This window comes from Eublepharis macularius, chromosome 4 (genome assembly GCF_028583425.1).
Source record: "Eublepharis macularius isolate TG4126 chromosome 4, MPM_Emac_v1.0, whole genome shotgun sequence".
Taxonomy (NCBI): domain Eukaryota; kingdom Metazoa; phylum Chordata; class Lepidosauria; order Squamata; family Eublepharidae; genus Eublepharis; species Eublepharis macularius.
In genome coordinates, this window is record NC_072793.1 from 103,868,633 (window position 1) to 103,889,499 (window position 20,867).

Below are 20,867 nucleotides of genomic sequence, written 5' to 3' on the forward strand. Positions count from 1 at the left end.
ATGGGTGATGTCAAAGTGGCAAAGCATGGTCACAAGTAGTTTTCTCAGGAAGTCAGTAGTGTCTTGCAAATAACTGTGGGCACTGGTGGCCTGAGAATGGAGTCCATGCAGTCAAGCACCTCTACTGTGATTATGCTAGTGCCTGAAATAATGGTTGTTCCAGGTCTGTGTATTTTAGGTAGTAGATAGAAGATTCCTGGCCTGGGCTCCTTGGGTGTGCTCATCCATATAGAGCTGTTCCCATCCATATATGGGTAATTACTTCATTACACAGTGGTTAAGTAGTTTGGTTGCGAATCAACACTCTACTGGTTCAAATCCCACTACTGCCATGAGCTCAGTAGGTGGCTTTGGGTGAGCCACTCCTCTCAGCTTCTGCTCCTCGGCTGCATTGTGGGGATGATGATAACACTATTAGTTCACCACTCTGGGTGGGGCACTAATCTGTCTAGAAGAGAGGTATAGCTTGGGATACATGGTGAGCAGTTGATCAGCCTACTGTTCCTTGAATAAGAATTAAAATTCAGTGGATTTACTGTTCATTTAGTTAATTTGGTGTTAATTAATCTAATCACATGATCCTGACTTTTGTAAGAGTTTTGAGAAGATGGCAAACTGGCCTCTGATGTGTGCAACCATCTTTTCTGTAGCTTTCAGATTGGAAAAATGGCAGCATCAAAGATTTCCTTCTCTATCACATAGTTATCTGTCAGCGCTTACTGTCAGAGGATTTGGAATTGCTTAATTCCATAACAACTCTATCTGGACAGAAAATACGAGTTTCTATGAAAGAGGTATGGGCTGCTGTTACTGTTTCCATTTCCATGTTACTCAGTGCCTTCTTTTGCATTAGTGTCCCATTCTGCATTTTCATTGTCCCACTCGCACACTAAATTTGCTGGTGACCACTAGACTCAGACCCTTGTAGTAGCCTCTAGCCCAATAGATTAACATAATTGTCAACAGCAGAACAAACTAAAACACTGTAGAACTGGGAATAGTGGTGCTGGTCCCAATCTTGTAGTAGCTTGGTGATTGCACTAATGCAGTGAAGAAGGCGAGGCCTTACCACAAGAAAAAACTTGTTTGTATTTTTAAGGACACCGAGGTGACATTGAACTGGGTCCTGACTAGATTTTCCACTAACAGATGAGGATGATTTTGTGATTTCTCCCTCCTGCTGAAGACCCCTTATTCACCCCTTTTGCTGCTTCTGAATCATAGAAGCTCCATCTACATGTTACAAAGTCCTTCTTTTGTTGGTGAACAATACAAATACTTTGTATCATATATGCACTAACATTTTTTTGCTTCCCAGATGTACACTAGAGATAGGCACGAACTGGAAAAAACCCAAACTATGTGGTTCATGGTTCGTCAAATTTCACGAACCATGAACTTTCATAAACCTGCCCCTGGTTCGTGAACCAGTTTGTTTGGTTTGTGAAAATGGCATCACTTCTTGGTCAGCAAAAGGTCACTTCTGGGCCAGCAGAAGTTTACTTCCGGGTCAGCAGAAGGTCTGAAGGAAGCCCATCCCCTGTTGCCTAGGAAACTGATTGATTGGCACCAGGCTGTCTGCAGTGATGAACCAAAAAATGAACCAAACGAACCAGCCTAAAGTTTGTGGCAGTCTGTCAGCAATGGGATCTGACGAACCATTGGTTCACGAACCTCGAACCGGCCTGGTTCATGCTTAATTTTGGTTCGTATTTTGATTCATGCCCATCTCTAATTTACACCAGGTCTTTTCTGTTTGTGACCACAGCACACAGGAGAAGCAGTTTTAGTCCCAACCACCCACTCTGTTTCTGTGTCCTAAAACCTCCACATGGAGCTGCTATTGGTTCCATTGGAAAAACTGCATTATTTATACGACTGCACATAAGTTTCATCATGGATCAAATACTGGCTCCATGGAGTGGTTTGCAGATGTGAAACTAGCATGGTGAGGAGGCTGATGCCACTTCTCCCTGTGTGCTTTAGTTGCAAACTGAAAAGACATGTCTAGGAGGCATAAAACTTCCATTGCACTTGTGATACAAAGTCTCTGTGTTGTTCCCCAATGAACACAAGGACTTTGTAGTGTGTAGATAGAGTCTGAGAGTCCCTGCTTGCAGACATAGGAGTATGTGTGCAGTAGGTTACCTAATGTTGTGAGCATTAGCCAATTAGTGCATGTGACAGCCACATGCATACCTATTCCAACCATGCTGGTCACCTAGGTGACAGTTCTGGCTTTTCCCAGGTATTACTAAAAGCCTGAGAAACCCTGTAAAAATTTGGATGCAGAGATGATGACGGGCTTGGGGAAAAACTGCAGTTTTTGTGTATACCATAGGCACTGACAAATCTACAATATCATTTTCAAGTTTATGGAAAGCTATTGCCAATGTACAGATTAAGAAGCTGAGGTGTAACTGGGAGAAAATATGTTGGTATGATTGCAAGCAAATTATTCTAGGTGAAGCCTTGATTCCTCACAATAAGAATTGTCTATGCACAGTCAAAAATGTAGACAAATCTACATTGCACTGTTCCACTAATATAATTTCGTAGGGTTATTTTTAGTAGTGTTCACTCAAGAACTACTAACTACTATTAATCCAAAGAAGGCACAGAAGTATTTTGCACATATATACCCATTATAACATAACATCATGCTTTTTGGAAGGCATCTCTCATTGGGAATGTGCTTTATGTCTTTCTTTCCCAGAACAGTATATATTTAAATGAGGAGGCAAAAGTAATTGACAGTGACTTTCTTGGACCAAATGCTAATATACATTTCATTGATAAGATCTTAATCCCAAAAGATATGCACAACCGTGCTGTTTCATCCAGTCTATCAAAGGTATGTCTAAAATAATGAATATTTTAATTGAGTCATTAATTAACAAAATATTAAAACCACAACTACTTAAGGAGAAAAAAATACATTCCCACAATTGACAATAATGAATCAATATCCACGTTTCCATAATGTTAACAAAATTTCACCAGCTTATTATGAACATCTATAGTTGTTTCTTATGATTTGTTGAATTTGTGTGGTAAGTTTAGCCATCTCAGCTAGACCATTCTGAAATGGAAGATAAACAAGACTGACCTCAATACATGTCTATTGAAATTCTAGCAGCCTTCTGCTGGTTTTAGGCCAATCTAAAGTACTTGATCCTACTATTAGTATTAATACCACTTAATACTATTAAAGTACTCAGTGAGCCCTAAAAATGTATTCATTGTTTCAGCTATATGCTTCTGACTTGAGAAAGTCTTATGTGTGTCCCTTCCAGTACACACAATCTCCATTTTATCTGAAAGGGGCAACACTCCAGCATTGGAATGCTGCTTTTTCGGGGTTCTGGTACATGTGTATTAAAGCTGGAAATCCAAATAGTACCCCTTTCAGACAAATGCTCCCTATATATGCGTGTTCTCCCTGTATGTGCAGTCCTGAAGAGGACTTGTATGTGTGACGAAATATGTAAAATGTCTTTGTGATAACTGATTATTAGCAGAATATATAATATGCAACTGTTACGTTATCTCTGTTATTATTGTAATCGTGTGATTGTAGTGGACATAAAACCTCTTGTGTGGGGAAGTTGCATGATTATGTACCATTTTTGGACATCTGCTTAGTGAAATAGAAGTTTAGTTTCTCATGGGACTAGTTATGTTTTGCAGAAATCCATCACAGAAGTTGCAGATGCTTATGGATACAAAATCTATAGCAAACTTCTAGTGGTAAGTTAATTTCTTGAGTTGTAATGCATACAATAAAACATCACTCCTTAATCACAGTACAAAAGAATTTAAGTTTCATATTCAGTTCAGAATGTGAAAGGTTTCACAGCTGGGGTTTGAGTTGAAATGGAAATTTAGTTTTGGTTTCTACAAACATAGATTAGCATAGTCATATAGCTTGGAGTCCAAGACATTCATCTCCAGCAGAAAATATTTTGTGTAAGATGGTGTGGAAAATTGGGATATGTTCAGTGGTTTACTAGCTTTGTAGAGTCTTCATAGCTGCCCCTGTCTCTCTAGGTGTCTCTCTCCAGGATTGCTAACCCATCCCACAAAACAGGTAAAATAAGGTTGCCAATTCCAGCTTGGGAAATTCCTGGAGTTTTGGAAGTGGTGCCTGGGAAGAGAGGCATTTGGGTGGGGGAGGGAGCTCAGCAGAGATGGGATGCCATAGGTTCTTCCCTCCATAGCTGTCATTTTCTCCATGGGAACTGATCATTTTAATCAGTTGTAATTCAGTTGTAAAGTCGTGAAGAACTCCAGGCCTCACCTGGAGGTTGGTAACCATTAATATGCAATATCAGTATAAGCAGGAGCTATAATCACACAACATAAAACAGATAATTGGTTAAGTGTAGAGCTGATGTTTATGAATGCTCCTGCACATTATTTTTGTAATGCATTTCATTGAACAATGAATCATAGAATCATAGGGTTGGAAGGGATCCCTAGGATCATCTAGTCCAACCCCCTGCACAATACAGGAAATTCACAAATACTCCCCGACTGCCCCAGTGACCTCTGCTCCATGCCCAGAAGATGGCGAAACACCGCCAGGATCCCTAACCAAACCAGCCTGTGGAATACCGCCACGCGACCCCAAGGTGGTGATTGGTACCACCCTGGGCATGTAAGAAGGGGCCATGAGAACTAAGCACCAATGTAACCCTTCCTGTCCTCCCTCTCATGATCTGCCTATGTTCACAGAATCAGCATTGCTGTTAGATGGTCATCTAGCCTCTGCTTAAAAATCTCCCAAGAAGGAGAGCCCACCACCTCCTGAGGAAGCCTGTTTCACTGAGGGACTGCTCTAACTGTCAGGAAGCAAGGAATACTTGCTTCTAGCTCTAAACAGAAAAACTATAGGGTGATAAAAGATGTTTACAGCATTTATAGAATTTTCTTCACACATGTCATCCTTTCCTTTTATTCCCTTAGAAGATCATTGATTCATAAATCTTGAGCAGGGGGAAATATCACACACGTCATCACACTGGAGTTTCTGTAGGATCACAGGTTTATTTATTATTTGGTTGCTGTCAAACTTCTACAGCCATTGCATACCATATACAGTAAAAAAATAAAATCCCAATAAAATCACAACATGAACAACAACAATCGACACAACAAATCTACAGTGTAAATACCCTCAGCAAAAAGGGCAATTATGTAACTTCTTCCCTGTCCCAGAAATTCTTCCCTGTCCCAACAAAAGCTCCTTTAAAAGGACCTGTATGAAGTCTGATTTCATTTGCTTTATTGACCTTTTAAAAAGAGAGATTGATTCGGGGAGACAGATAGTGTGTGCCTGAGTTTCTTGTCTTTAAAATATGAAGGGATTTTTTTGGGTTTTTTTAGATGGTAATTGTACAGAGACGACTTAAAAGCACATGTGTTATTATAGCTTGTTACATTCATATTGTTCTGTGTCCTTGTGCAGGAGGCAGGACTTCTTCCTTTGATTAATGAAACCATACACCAGCCCTTGACCATGTTGTGGCCGACTGATGTGGCATTTAATTCCCTTCCTGAGGATAAGCAGAAGTGGCTGTATCATAAAGAACACCGAAGCAAGCTGGTTGCTTATCTCAAACAACTTATGATCAGAAACTTGCGGGTAAACTGAGCAATGGAAAAATATATGCCTCCTTTCTAAAGTGCTCCTGTAGTGGTCCATTCAAGAGAAAGCATGCCTCCCTAATGATGATGCTGTGGCTGGAGGTAGATGAGCACTGTGCTGTTGACACAAACTGAACTTCTAAAAAAAAATTGTATCCCATGTCTGGCTGCAAGCTGTATTTGGTTGAACAGAGCACTCAGGCTGCCATCTTAAGAATACTTTCCTGGAACTAAGTCTCACTGAAAAAATAGGGTTTACTTCTGAGAAGGCCTGCTTAGAATTTCTCCCTTGAGCAACTAATACTTTAGTTGGGTAATTGGCAAAGGAAAATTTTAGTCAGTAGTGCAACATGATAATGATATTCAAGCCTTTTTTTTTGCGGCTTCAGTGTACTACTGTAATTAAAAAATCAGAAAGAAAATATTAAATAGGGTTTCTCTAACAATGAGGGATAGCTTTTGCTTATTAAAATATAAATTATGTTATACATTTTGATGAGGAACATGCAATTTTAGAAAGTGAAGTGAAAGCTGCACTCAAAGCAACTGGGATAAACAAATCACCAGGAGTAGATGGGATACCAGTAGAGCTATTTCAAGCTACAAAAAATGAGTCCATCAAAATCTTAAGAATCTGTCAACAAATATGAGAAACAAAGCAATGGCCCACAGACTGCAAATGTTCAATCTGCATCCCAATTCTGAAAAAAAGATGCTAAAGATTTCAGCCGCTATCAGACCATCACAATTTTTCATGAAAGCAAAGTGATGCTCAACATTTTACAGCAAAGACTCCTACCATATATGGAATAAGAAATGCTAGATGTCTTACCTAGATTCAGAAATGGAAGAAGCACTATAGATCATATTGCAAATTTACAATGGTTATTGAAACATATTGGAGAATTTCAGAAGAAAATCAGGTGTGTTTTATAGAACAGTTTGTGTTTTATACATCAAAGCCTTTGACAGTGGGATCATGAAAAGCTATGGATGGTGTTAAAAGAAATGGGTGTGCCACAACATCTGATTGTTTTAATTGGCAACTTGTACTCTGTACAAGAAGCTACTGTTAGGACAGAATATGGGGAAATATTTTCCAGTTGGCAGAGATGTTAGACAAGGATGTATATTATCTCCTTATCTATTCAACCTATATGCAGAACATATCATAAGGAAAGTTAGATTAGATTTAGATGAAGGTGGGGTGAATATTGGTGGAAGGATCATTAAGAATTTGAGATATGGAGACGATACTACATTACTGGCAGAAAAGATTGAAGGCTTGAATGACTACTGGTGAAGTTTAAAGGAGAAAGTGCCAAAACAAGATTGCAAATGAACATAAAGGTTGTTTTCACACGCGCCCTGGGAGATTGCGCAAACTCACAGCATGAAGCGTCTTCCTAGCATGATCTCCCAGCACGATCCTCTTTAACGGCCTGATGATGTCAGAAAAAGCACCATTAAATGGGATCGTGCTGGGAAATCGCTCTAGGAAGATGCTTTTGTGCCGTGAGTTTCCAGGCGCCTGGCTGTGTGAAAACGGCCCAGGAAGGCAAAAGTAATGACTATTGAGGAAGTACCCAGTTTTAAGGTTGACAATGAAGAAACTGAAATTATTAAAGATTTTCTATTCCTTGGCTGAACCATCAACCAAATGGGAGACTGCAATCAAGAAATCAGAAGGAGACTGAGACTTGGAAGGGCAGCCATGAAGGAACTAGAAAAGATCCTTAAGGATAAAGAAGTATTGCTAGGGACCAAGTTCAAGATAATTCATCCAGTTATATTCCCCATTACTATATGTGGATGTGAAAGCTGGACAATGAAGAAACTGGACAGAAAGAAAATTGATTCATTTGAAATCTGGTTTTGGATTAGCAGAGAGATCAGAACTACATTACTAAAGGACAACACATGATAAAATCACAACCTGGGATAGACTGATTTGACATAGAGGCCATTTCCACATGCTGTTAAAGAGACAGGCTGCTTCCACACACGTTGGATAATCCACTTTCAATACTCTTTAGTGAACATTTGAAACTGATTTTCCATGTGTGGAACAAAAAATCCACTTCAAAAGGATTGTGAAAGTGCATTGGAAGTGCATTAAAGAGTTAAAGATATCGCCTGTCATAGTATTCTATAGCGTTTATGACTGTCCTTAGGTTGTCTCTAATTTGTCTATTTGGTAAAAAGCCTGCTTGTTCTTCTCCAATAACTTCGGCTAGCCACCCCTTTATTCTCTCCGCCAAGATCTTTGCAAAAATCTTGTAGTCATTATTAAGTAAAGAGATAGGTCTGTAGTTTTTAACATTGGTCAAGTCCTGTCCTTCTTTGGGGATCAATGATATATTTGCTTCACTCCAGGTATCTGGGATCCTTTGGTCCCTCATAACACCATTGATCACCTCTTTTAAAAACGGTACCAGTTCATTGGCCATTACCTTGTAAAACTTAGCTGTGAGTCCATCAGGCCCTGGCGCTTTTCCCAAGTTTGTTGACTGTATTGCCTTCCTTATCTCTTCTTCTGTTACTTCACTGTTTAGTTTAACTCTTCCGTTTGTCTTGCATCTGATCAGCGTCCTTGACCCGGCACAGGAAAGAGCAGGAAATCCCAGTCTCAGAAAAGACGCTGATTAGACGCAAGACAAACTGCCTGCTTCCGCTTTGAAATCGGAGGCATCTGGAATCTGTGAAAAAAACCGCCAGCCTTCAGTAAGTAGACCATGGCCGTCGTCACACGGGCATCTGTTCCATTAAATTTACAGCATATAGCGTCATCGCTGATATCGGCACAGTAACGTTTCTTTGGGTCACCTCGCGTTTCTTCGCGTTCCCAGCTGTCCACACCTAAGCGCTCTGTTCCGTTCTCTCTAATGGGCGCAGAAGCAGCTCCTCCCCCTTTTTAAAAAAATTTTTTGGCATTTAATTCCGCTATAACAGAATAACATTAGTTTCCTAATCTACTGCTGTTTCCTGAATAATCTGAAATCCGTGTGCACAACTGAAGTTGTTGTCAACTGGATGAGGCTGCAGTCTTCCGCACCTAAGATCCTCTCGGTAACGCAAAACTCAAAGCGGAAGTCGGATAGAACGGTTGCAGGGTTTAAAATTTTCCTGTGGAAAAAAAAATAAAGGCATTATATCGCTATAACATCGTAATTAAAAAAAAAACGGAAAATGACTGAACACGGCCATTTTTAGCGAGGTGTGGTTTTGGGTTAAAATTAAAATTTCTCTAATGGCAATTCAGTCATTTTTACTTGTTTTCTTCAGCAGAAAAGTTTCATTGTGTGATGTCGTTATATCGATATAAGGACATTATTACAAAAAAAAGGGGGAGTTGTGGGAGAAATGGATTCTGGGATTGAGGAGAGAAAAAAGGGTGGGCCTATGGTGTGGCAAGGCGAAAAACATTGATGTGAGGCATTCACACTGAGGCGCAAAATATCGCAACTATCAAGCACAAAGCAGAAGAGAGAAAATCGCATCAGTGTTGGAATAAGGTGGGTGTTTGCCGGGAAATTGCACCATTTTCGCGCTAAATAGAAGCCCGTGTGACGACGGCCCATCTCTTTAACAGCATGTGGAAACGGCCAGAGTCTGAAGAAGTCAGATGAATATTTAACCCTTAAAATTCTCAGGGTGCCCTGAGATAGAGGCTGGCTGAAACTGACAGTGGAAATCTTAAGATCTCAGCACTCTTATACTGAAATCCATCAGCTCAAAGTTGAGAATCAGACTCAATATACATATGACAGTGCACTAATAGATATTGCTGTATGTTCCATATATACTATTATGTTAAAAGAGTTTAGTCAGCCAATCGTTAGGGAATACAACAGTAACATATGCAAATAAACCAGTTGCAAATAAACATTCTTCTTTCTTTCCTTTCCCCCCATTTCCCTTCAAATAGAAAAATAGTAGTTAAAAGAAGAAAACTGTTAGCTGAGTTGACATATATTGCAAGAGGGTGACAAACGCTTATTCATATACTAAACATAGCCTGTGTGAGCCGCAGTCCACTTGGCTTATAGTTTATTGTATGTATTATCTTGTTGGTATTGTACTGTTTTCAAATGATTACAAGAGCATTTTTATAGAAGACATAAGGTTATAGTAAACTGAATTGGTGAGGTTGGCATTTTCATGTAAGGAATAGGGCTGTCATCTGTTGCTCTATTTGCTCTATGTATTTATCCTGTTTGTACCACCTCAGTTTTAAAATTTTTGTTAACTAGCTGCTGCATTGTTTATGGTATAGATTAGACTGGTTTTTTTTACTCCATTGTTCACTTTAACTTTGTAAACTGCTAAAGAAAAGGGGGGAGGGAGAAGAAAAATGGTGCTGATGAAGAGTTTTATGCATACCATGGACTGCCAAAAAGACAAATTAGTTGGTTCTAGACCAAATCAAGTCTGAGTTTTCCCTAGAAGGTAAATGATGAAACTGAGGTTATCGTACTTTGGTCACATCATGAGAAGAAAAGACTCTCTGGAAAAGACAATAATTCTAGGAAAAGTTGAAGGCGCAGTACAAAAGAGGAAGACCCAATATGAGATGGATTAACTCAATAAAGGAAGCCATGGCTTTCAGTTGCAAGACCTGAGCAAGGCTGTCAATTATAGGATGTTTTGGAGGTAGTTAATTCCTTGGGTCTCCATAAATCAGAAGCGACTTGATGACACATAGCACATGCACAAATCACAAGAAGGCATCTTTTCTGAAGTGTGGGAAATACGTAATCTTAGATAATTCATTGGAGAAAAATAAAACAATCAGTAAAAAGTCTTTTAAGGTTTGATAGTCTTAAACTGATTCCAAACCACTTGGACAAAGCACTGTTAGGAGGGAAACTTGGTACCAGTTCACTCACCATTTATTATCCAAAGCAGGGACTGAATTCATGGAATAAAAGCTAAAGTGGATTTTCTTCTCTTCTCATATGGCCATTTCTTAAAGTTAATTTTTGTAAGGTGTAAGTGTAAATTCATAGTCTGATTGCAACTTACTTTTGCATATTTCTAGGTCTTTCCTTCCACTCTGCCACAATCTGGACTATTTTTAAGGACTCTGCATGGATCTACCATCACATTTAGCTGCAGCAGGAAGAGTCCTGTAAGTATGAGCCTTTCAATACCAAATGTGCTTTGTCTACAAGGCTTTCTAAACAGAATGCAGGTCATAGCCTGAAATCCCCCGCCCCACACACACACACTTTTTTAAAAAAGTTTCGAGCCTGACAAAAAGTTCTGGAGAACTCAAAACTTGCTCACTGTTTTATATCATTTGGGTTGGTCTCTAAAACATATTACATGATTTTTGTTTTTCAATTTTTCCTTGGACCAACATGGCTACCTGGAACCTCTTTAAACCAAATGTGTACAAAGCAGTGTAGTTGTAGTCCTATTTCAGTTAGGGTTGCCGATAGGTCTAGAGAAAAATATCCTGTCACTTTAATAGCATGTGGAAATGGACAGTTGATGCTTTTGGTCGCATGGAGGTAAATAACATCCCATTAAGGTTTTTCTAAAGGGACAGAACAACTGCAAAACACAACTTGGATTGTGAATTCAGACCTTTGTACCTGCCCAGCTATGATATATTCATTGACTTGACAGAGGAGGGCAATATTCAGCCATAGTTCATGAGGGAAAACAGGAGGGGCTTTAGGGACTATGAGCTGTGTAGTACAGGAGGGAGATTAATCAAATGCCTGCCGGGCAAGGAATGTTGTGAAAGAGGGCAGGAGGAAGAAGGGTTGAGTTATTCATTGGGGTGTAAGGACAGGGGGGACTGTGTACCGTCAGTAGGAAAAGCAGTGTTTGAATGAGAGTTCTGGGGATGGTGGGCCAGAGAACTGGAGTTGGAGAGGATTTCTGTGTCTAGAATTTGTAATCGTTGTGCTATAGAAGGGGACTTTTGCTGGTTGCTGCCTTTACTGTCGCGTCTACATTGTGATCAAGGGAGCCTTTCTGGGCCACAGAGACCAAGAAGCAGTAAGTGGCGGGGCTGAACTTCAGACACTGATTGGAGTGTGGTCTTCTTCCTTCTTGGTTGCCTTGTAGGGATACATTGAGGCAGAGAAGACAAGGATTATACACAGTTATATGGAATTTAATGTGGGCATTGCATATGGTGTGGATCAGCTGCTGGAACCTCCAGACCTGGGATCCCGCTGTGATGAGTTTCATCCTGCTGTGATTGCAGTGAGTGTGCAGAGTTTTAAGGCTTACATGTTTGCTTGTTCATATTCTTTCCTTTGATAGAGTGAACACCTGTTGTTTAGTAGCTCTTCCCAGAAGGTTAGTCTAGAAGAACTCAGTCACCTTTCTATATAAATTAACAAAAATCTATATAACAAAGATCTTTATAAATTAACAAATACTAAAGGAGTATAAGGGTGTGTCTTTTGAGAAAGTGTTAACTCTTGCAATAAACAAATTAGTACAATAAAATAATCCGTCTGTTAGTTAATAGTGTAAGAAAGACGTGGTGCATGTCCAACCGAATAGTAATGAAATCATTGAAAATAATGCTTATTAAATGCAAGTTAGTCACTATTATAAAACAGAAGCTTTTCAAGCAGGAAGCAGCTAGGCCATTAAAGTAATTGGTAGAAAGCACAGCCAGCAGAGAATCCCACAGACAGGAGCCCTGAGTTGGCCTGACTCACCACTACCTCCACTTTAGTACAGTGGAAAATCAATGCACTGCTGCTGTTGTATCTTGTTCACTTTTAAAAAGTAAATCATCTTGTGCCCGTTGGTTTTATCTCAGTTATTACCAGTCTAGGTTTGGGTGGGTTGTACTAAAGCCCAGATCCCATCCCCTTGAACCAGTTTTCTTACATCAGTTTCCTGCTGGGACCCTCAGTGTAGTGAGATAGGTGTATTATGTCTGAGGGAAAAATCCTGTGGAGCAATGTCTAACCCCCACGAAATCCATCACACCTCCATGGCATTGGGAGGGGGGGGAGAAGGGGGAGATGACTGAAACTCCTTCTTCTTGTATATCATGGTTCTGATCCAAACAGAGCCCCTCATATGCCTGGGAAGCATATGCACCCCAGGGTGCTTGTTATCCAAAATCCTCATGGCAGCCACAGGGACTTTGTATTATGTGAATATTCTGGCAATGCAGCCTTGGCCTGGACAGGATGGATTTAGTGGTAGATGTCAGTTATATCCTGTGTGTGCTTTTTCTCCTTCCACATATGCTGTCCTTAGAAGTCTGAATGTGGCTCCTGTAACTATCTATTTCTATGTCCTTTTGGATCAATTGAACACGTAAGTTTTGCATGAAGGCTTCATATAAAATATACTAAGCATGACTCATATGATGTGTTACTCTTAAGTAGCTCAATAGAACCTTAACAAAATATAAAGATCATATGAGTTAATTCACTTTTTCTGAGCAATACTTTGCATACATCAATTTACAAGTGCATTTGGAGGACGGTTTTAAAAAACAAGGTTAGATTAACTCTCCAGGTGTGCTGGCAGAATAAATTACAGCAATCATCATAAGATGACAAGGCTGGTTTTGAGATGTTTTTATCTTGTTACACAAGTGATTTAATACATAGGGTTGCCAGCTCCAGGTAGAGAAATTGCTGGAGATTTGGAGGGGGGGGAACCTGGGAAGGGTAGGATTTGGGGAGGGGAGGGACTTTAACAGGATGTAATACCAGAAACTCCACTCTCTGAAGCAGCTGCTTTCTTTGGGGCAACTGATCTTTATTGTCTGGGCAACAACTGTAATTTAGGAAGATCTCCAATCCCCTCCTGGTGGTTGGCAACCTTTCCTTTCCACATTTTGGTTTTCAGCAGAGGGGGTCTCCTAAATCATAACTACCGCAAGCCTAACATCACTGAATGGCGATAAAGCAGCAGGGGATGGGTAGAAACTATGGGTGAGGGAATTGTCTGCTTGCTTCTCTTTCCTTTCCACACACTGTTTTCCAGCAGAGGGGTCTCCTAAATCATGTGTCAGAGAAAGAATGTAGCTCTGCCATGAGGAACAAATTTCAGATATAAAGTCAACAATTAGACGTTTTTAAACAAAAATGTTTTTCCCTCCCATACAGGGAGAAATCATGAGTTGCCTGTATTTTGGAGATTCACTTTTAAGCAAACCGGTCCCATATGATATAGGTGAAAGGAGGTCTTACTTATCACAATACTCACGCAGGGGAAACAGATTGCATCTTTTTTCAACTATAAAGGGGTGCAAGAGAGCATGCATTACCCCCGAGTGGACATCAAAGTGCTGTGAAAACCACTATGGAATAAATTGCCAAGGTAAGGGATTTTTATCATGCTACTCTATCAGAACAAAGTACTATGTTTGGTTCTTATCAAAACAAGTTGTTTTCTTATGGTCATAATAATAATTTCAGCCAATAAGAACATCATAAGAGACAATGTTTGCAATGGTTTGAAGCCCTTATGGCTTCAAACAACAGTTGGTTCAGATGTCTGTTTCCTGTTTCTGTGGTATGCTAGCCTTACTCCCGATGTCCTGCTTGCATGTGTTGACATGGTTCTCATTAAGAAGAACCCTGATATGGGGGACGAAAACATCAAGTTGCTAAACAGGTAAACACAGTCTTTTGTCACATGTGCCTTTGTTTTGTATCAGTCAGGCAAGCCATCAGTAATTTTTTTTTTAAGCAAAGCCCTGGACAATTGGGCTTGAGACCTATGTCCATCCAGAGCTGAAAATAGTGGGTTACAGCAAACATTGGTTTGGCTCTAAAGATACACATTTCCATGTTGTAAATGTGGATCAAACATATCTTCTTTTATATAATGCTCAGAGAGCGTTTGCATGCCTGAAAATAGACAATAAATATGCCTGCTGGATGTCTTCAAAATTTGATGTGTTCAGATGTGTCTGCTGTGGCACTTGACTAAAGTTTTGTTTGCAATAACTTAGGCACCTGTGACCTGACTAAAGCTGCCTACCTGGGGCTAGATCGTACAGTACCATGAGTAGAAAGAGCTCCTGGAAGCCAATCTTTCCCTGTCTTCCTGTTTCCTTGACAGCCCCTTATTCCCACCCACCCCAAATCTGAAGATTTTGTAAGCAAACTGCAGTATGGCACAGAGGACTGCAGTGAGGAAATGCCCAGCCTTCCCTCTTGTATGGCTGGAAAAATTACTCTGCCAGTGGAAGAGGAGAGAGAGGTGATTTTGCCTGATCTCTCTTGCTCACTTAGCTCCCTACCACATGTTATGGTATATGTTTACAATAATTGTCCGGCTTTCAGCAAAGAATTTATAGGATGTGAAAGAAGCTGCCAGGGCGGGGCAGGAGGATACGGAGAAGATCCTTCACTTGCACTTGCATAGGATTCAGCCCTTCTCTCTCTAGCAATCCCAAATATTCTATCTATCAGAATAAAGTTTATGAAGCTGCTAGCCTGTTCCTCAACAAGTTTAGTTTATTATATTTATATCCTGCCCTCCTTGCACACAGGCTCAGGGCAGCTCACAACAATATTTAGATACAAATTTAAAACATACACTTAAAAAACTGTAACACATAACAATCAATATATAAGGCGACAAGGAAATTACCCAATGAAGTTATCAATTGGATAGGCTGGGAAGAGCTGTGCCATTGAACTGCATGTTACTGGCCATGTCATTTCTCAAATAATAATATACAAACAATTGATTGTCTCCCATCTGGCAAGAGACCATATCTTTAGTGAACTGCTGTGCTAATTGCACTACATTCAAACATTTGTAAGTTTATAGGTGAAAATTAGTGGAATGAATATTTATAATTAGAGATATGCAGATGAGACTACATTACTGGCAGAAAACAATAAAGACTTGAAATGACTATTGATGAAAGTTAAGGGGGAAAGTGCCAAAGCAGGATTACAGCTGAACATCAAGAAGACAAATGTAATGACTGCTGAGGAATCACACAATTTATAGGTTGACAATGAAGATACTGAAATTGTTAAAGATTTTCTATTCTTTGGCTCAATCATCAACCAAAAGGGAGAGAGCAACCAAGAAATCAGAAGAAGACTGAGACTTGGAAGGGCAGCCATGAAGGACCTAGAAGAGATCCTTAATTAATGGCACACAACATACACACGCACATTCTATTAGACAAAGTACTTTGGAAAGAACTTATAATTAGCCAAGAATTTCTAGTGGATTTTTCTGTTGCCCTGTGGTCCATGGTCACAGAGGTAAATGACTCTTGGATAACATTCTGTGGTTCTGTCTTTTCCAGTGTGTCCTGGGGGGCTTGAGGCACCATGCAGTAATCATGGTAAATGTGACGATGGAATGCATGGTTCAGGACGATGTAGCTGCCATGAGGCTTTCTTTGGTACAGCTTGTGAACTGTGCGTGCCAGGCCGATATGGGCCAGAGTGCAAAGGTATGGCCATGTTTTCAACAGCATAGCTTCGTGTAATTCATCTTGTCTAGTTCAGCTCTATGATAGTTACTTTCTTTCCTTTGCAGAATGTAGTTGTACAGAGAATGGAATATGCAATGAAGGATTGCATGGAGATGGTTTCTGCTTCTGTGTTTCAGGATGGACAGGAGAGCGCTGTGAAATCCCATTAGGTAAATATGCTAAAACAGATTACTTTTCTTTACAGCTAACCCCAATGTACCATTCCTGGCATCGTCTAAGTAAGCATCTTTGGAAAAGGATCCCATGATCACATCTCAAAGCCGGTCAGGAAAAGATCCCTGGAGGAGAGGCAGGATAAAAATGTGGAAGATAAAAATCAGTAGATGAGACTAAGAGGCTAGGCTACTTAAGAAGCTTCCTCAGTTTCTCACACCCAAATCCAGCACAAGGCTGCTCAGGAGCTAAGCTATGGTATTGTAAATGAGCTAGGCAAGAGAAGAGGTAGCTTTTGTCCAGTCTGACACCACATACTGATTGCGCCTTGTGGAACTTGCAAGATAATTCCTATCCTGAAAATAGCTGGTCTCCAACAGCAGCCCTTTGAGTCCGTTTCATGAGGAATGGTTTAAACCGATCCAAGGTACATCCTCTGATCCTGTTTATGCCTCTGGATACTTCAACAGGATGGCACAATCTACTATATCAAAAGCTTCAGATAGATCCTGGAGGAGCAACAAAGGTGTAACAATGTACAATGCACAATATAAATTCTGGAACTGAAAATAGAAGTGAACTGACTGATTTTCCTGATTTATTTTATGTCTAGCTACGATACCCAAGTGTTCTCCAGCCTGTCATCATAATGCTGTCTGTCGTTTTAATAATACCTGTGAATGCAACTTACATTATGAAGGAGATGGGAGGATATGCACAGGTATGACTGAAACAGTATGGGATAAGCCCAGTATTTGGAACTCTGCCGTATCGTGAGGACTCTTGATGTGCTGGGCTTATTTTGAAAACCATTTGCTATTGTATCCCTAATAAACTTCTGCTGTGTCTGTTCTGCAGCCAACTTAGGCATATACCAAAGGCAAGGAATGATGCCACATTATTTCTCAGCTCTGGACATCCCATCTCAGCACTGAATATATACCTTAGCACGTATCCCTAATAAAAAGAGATGGATTTTATTTAGGTTGCAATCCAGCCTAAGACAACTTATTCCAGCATACTAGCATGTAACATGGCTTTGGTTTAAACTAGACGCTATGTCTTGCTCAAGTCAGGTCATGATTTCCTTGTCCAGACTCTGACGTTTGCACAGCCAAATGTGAACACATGAAGCTGCCTTATACTGAATCAGACCATTGGTCCACTAAGGTCAGTATTATCTATTCAGACTGGCAGTGGCTCTCTCAGGTTAAGATCTTTCACATAATCTGCTGCCTGATCCTTTTAACTGGAGACGGTGGGGACTGAGCCTGGGATCTTTTGCATGCAAAACAGAAGTTCTTCCACTGAGGCAGGGTTACTCCCCAATATTGGGGAACTGAAGTTCTCAAGTGCATCATAGCCCTATTCAGCTTTGGCCCATGTGGGTCACTTATGTCAGATGTTACATCTAGTTTGAACCTTAGTTTTATAGTCTCCAAGTGATTATACCCGTGGTAGGCAATCTTCTTGTCCTAAATGCTAAAAAATGCAACATCTACCTGTGAACATGCTGGTGTACTGGCAAATGACATTGAGGGAGAAATGAGGGTTATAGTTGAGCACATGGGAGCAAGCCCATCTGCAGTGATGTTGCCAGCACCGCAGGGGCTTCCTTTGGACTTGACTGGAGGCCATGCGGCTCTGCAAAGTGATGAAGAGACTAAGCTGTTTTTTTACCTTCTTTCATGTCACTGCACCCAGCAGCAATACTTCTGCTTGTGGTCTCATCTCAGTTGCTTGGGAAGAGAACTGGCCTAGCAATGGCCTGACAAGCAGCTGAGGGGTATACATACCATAGATGACCTGTGCCTAGAGTATGCTGTCATTTCTCTTTTTGCATTGCAGTTTTTTCAAGCAAGGTTCAGTGAGCCATGTTATTACAAATAGAAACTGGCTTATTGATCACAACTTCCCTTCAAGGAATGATAGGAATTACACTTCTAAGGATCATCACCCAAGTGTGGATTGGAGGAGAGAAACAACCCTGGAAAACAGCCCCACCCACCCCCTAAATGAGGAAGGGAGCATGTGTCTGCCTGGCTAGCCTTGGCCAGGGGCTGCTCAGCCAAGCTAGGTAGTTGACCACTGGCTGAGCAGGGTGAGACTCCTTTTCTATGCCTCTGGCCCACGCCTGCTGGGGTGGCCAAGGTGGTGGTGGTGAGACCACTCCCCGGCCATTAGCTGACCAGGAGTCTTCCCAGTGGCCTTAATGGCCAGTCCATGCCTGTAACAACCACAGAATGTGAAGCAGTCTCTCGAATCTCTTTAGAGATGGTTAATATGAAAATTAAACTGTAACTTTGTAGTAGATGTGGTCTTATAATCTCCTCCTTGCAAGGAGTACTCCACAGAGATAACTGTTACTCCAAGTTTACTAAGAACTGGTATGGTGAATGACATCTGAGATGATGAGCATTGAAGCTAAACCTAAGAAGTCTGTACCAAACTTCTTGTCAGTTATTTAAAATATGGATACCGCTTTTGGTAATGCTTCCAAGTTTTTCTCTTCCAGTGTCTTCCTGTCCCCTGTCCCCTTCCTGTCCCCTTCCAAGTCTTTCTCTTCCAGTGAAAGGGCTTTCTCTGAATTCAAAACATTCTATGATAATTTCTGTTCTTTCCTTTAGAAACTCCAGAGTTTTAGCAATGAGACCATTTGCATTAAACATGAGATTTAAAAAAAAAGACTTAGGAAGGCAATTAAAACTTAAGAGTTAAATCTGAAGTACGTCTGAGGTGACTGGGCAGTACCCGGTGGGCCTTGCTCCTCACAGATGCAGGATCACAATCAGAGTGCTTTACTGAGTTGTTTCTTCTGCTGCAGTGATTGACCAGTGTGGTGATAATAATGGAGGCTGCAGCGATCAGGCAAACTGCACACAAACTGGAACTGACATCTCCTGTACCTGTTTACCAAATTATCAGGGTGATGGCTACATCTGCAGCCCTATCGACCGGTGTGCAGATGGCAGTAACGGAGACTGCAGCGAACACGCCACTTGCATCAGCACAGGTCCTGTAAGTACAGCCCTGCATTGGGGAAAAAAATCCCTGCTACATAGGGGAGATCTGCTATGACTGACTACTTGAAAAGTTTCTGTGTGGCATTTTTTTGCAAGAGTTGTTTACTGTGGACATGGGAAGGAGGAATGATAATAACTAGCTACATATATTCCAGTTCTGTGATATTTTTTTCTTTTCCCCTTTGGCAGTAGCTATAAACTTACATAAAAATTTGCTTTACAGAATACTCGGCGGTGTGAATGCAAAGCTGGTTATGTTGGAAATGGAGTACAGTGCTTGGAGGAAGCTATCCCACCCACAGACCGTTGCTTGGATGAGAATGGGCATTGCCACTTTGAGGCTATTTGTACTGACCTGCATTTCCATGGTACACGTTCCTGGTCTATAGTTTTTAAAACAGACTTTGTTTTATATCAGCAGCCTCTCCTCCATAATACTGGGTGGAGGGGCCCCTTCCTGGTCTTGGACATGACCCACTTGGGGCTGCCAACCTATAGGTGGGCTCTGGAGATCTCCAAGTGACAGAATATGGCTAGTTTGAAGGGTGGACTATATGGCATTATACACTGCTGAGATCCCGCCTGTCCCTAAACCCAACCTCTGTTCTGAAATCTCCAGAGATTTTTCAACCTGGAGTTGGCAACCATAATGAGACCTCAGTAACTTAAAAAGGCATAGTTAGAGATATTCTCTATATGCCAATAAAAAGTCTACCCATCCAAATCCAGTGAGGACTTCCCTTATTTGCTGAACCAACATGACTCCTTGATAGGCTTCCTTCTTCTGTGCATTCCAAAATTAGTTAGCAGCTTTCTTTGCTGCTGCTACTCAGTTCCCTAACTATTGTGATCTGAGCACATCTTTATCCATTAGACCAGAGAATGTTAGCGTAAGGCTATGATCCCTGCCTCTTTGATCTATACTTGTCATCCCTTCACCCTGCCCTTCCATCTCCTTCCTTTTCCATTACCATTCCTGTATCTGCTACAACCCTTTGCAACATTTTTAAATGGTCTTTCAATTAAACATTTTCTTGAGGAAGTTGAATTCGGCAATGGTTGGAGACAGGAAGGGTTATTTGAACAGGACATGTCAAACAGCGCTTCTCTAAATTCGACTGCAATGATATTAAAACTGTCACAATATTGTATTATTGTTTTCCAGACAAAACAGTTGGTGTCTTCCACCTTCAGTCCCCCAACGGAAAGTACAACCTTACTTATCAAGAGGCTGAAGCCAGCTGTGCAGCTGAGGGAGCTACCTTGGCCACTCTTCAACAGCTGTCTGCTGCACAGCAGGTAATGATGCAGGCAGTTCCTTGGTTATGGTCATGGGTTTATTTTGCCTCCTAGGAGGCATTTGCCATGTCAAAATTCTGTGCCTGTTTGATCTTTTGCTAAGAAATATTGAGAGAACGTTTCCACTGGTCAACCATTGGTTTATTTGCCTCAGGAAGACTTAAATGTTCAGCTGGGTGATGACCCACCCCTTCACTGATTAGCTATCTCACTTTGAGAACTCCTATTTCATAAGCTGGCTCGACTATGGATGATTTTCTTTATTTTTCTGGTAAAAT

At 40.8% G+C, this 20,867-nt stretch overlaps 1 protein-coding gene across 3 annotated transcripts in view; it reads left to right on the forward strand.

The window, feature by feature from the left end:
- Window positions 1-20,867, forward strand: part of STAB1 (stabilin 1) — a 154,092-nt gene that overhangs the window by 121,148 nt on the left and 12,077 nt on the right. For 2 of the 3 annotated variants that reach the window (XM_054976232.1, XM_054976231.1), the window contains exons 48-61: window positions 651-794; window positions 2,717-2,854; window positions 3,691-3,750; window positions 5,471-5,647; window positions 10,691-10,780; window positions 11,731-11,871; window positions 12,892-12,951; window positions 13,752-13,965; window positions 15,923-16,072; window positions 16,159-16,263; window positions 16,881-16,988; window positions 19,092-19,285; window positions 19,514-19,658; window positions 20,456-20,589. In XM_054976232.1, the coding sequence (XP_054832207.1) occupies window positions 651-794; window positions 2,717-2,854; window positions 3,691-3,750; window positions 5,471-5,647; window positions 10,691-10,780; window positions 11,731-11,871; window positions 12,892-12,951; window positions 13,752-13,965; window positions 15,923-16,072; window positions 16,159-16,263; window positions 16,881-16,988; window positions 19,092-19,285; window positions 19,514-19,658; window positions 20,456-20,589 (1,860 nt within the window). Of the gene's footprint in view, window positions 1-650; window positions 795-2,716; window positions 2,855-3,690; window positions 3,751-5,470; window positions 5,648-10,690; window positions 10,781-11,730; window positions 11,872-12,891; window positions 12,952-13,751; window positions 13,966-15,922; window positions 16,073-16,158; window positions 16,264-16,880; window positions 16,989-19,091; window positions 19,286-19,513; window positions 19,659-20,455; window positions 20,590-20,867 lie in introns of those variants that run through there. The other variant, XM_054976233.1, reaches the window with a different exon arrangement.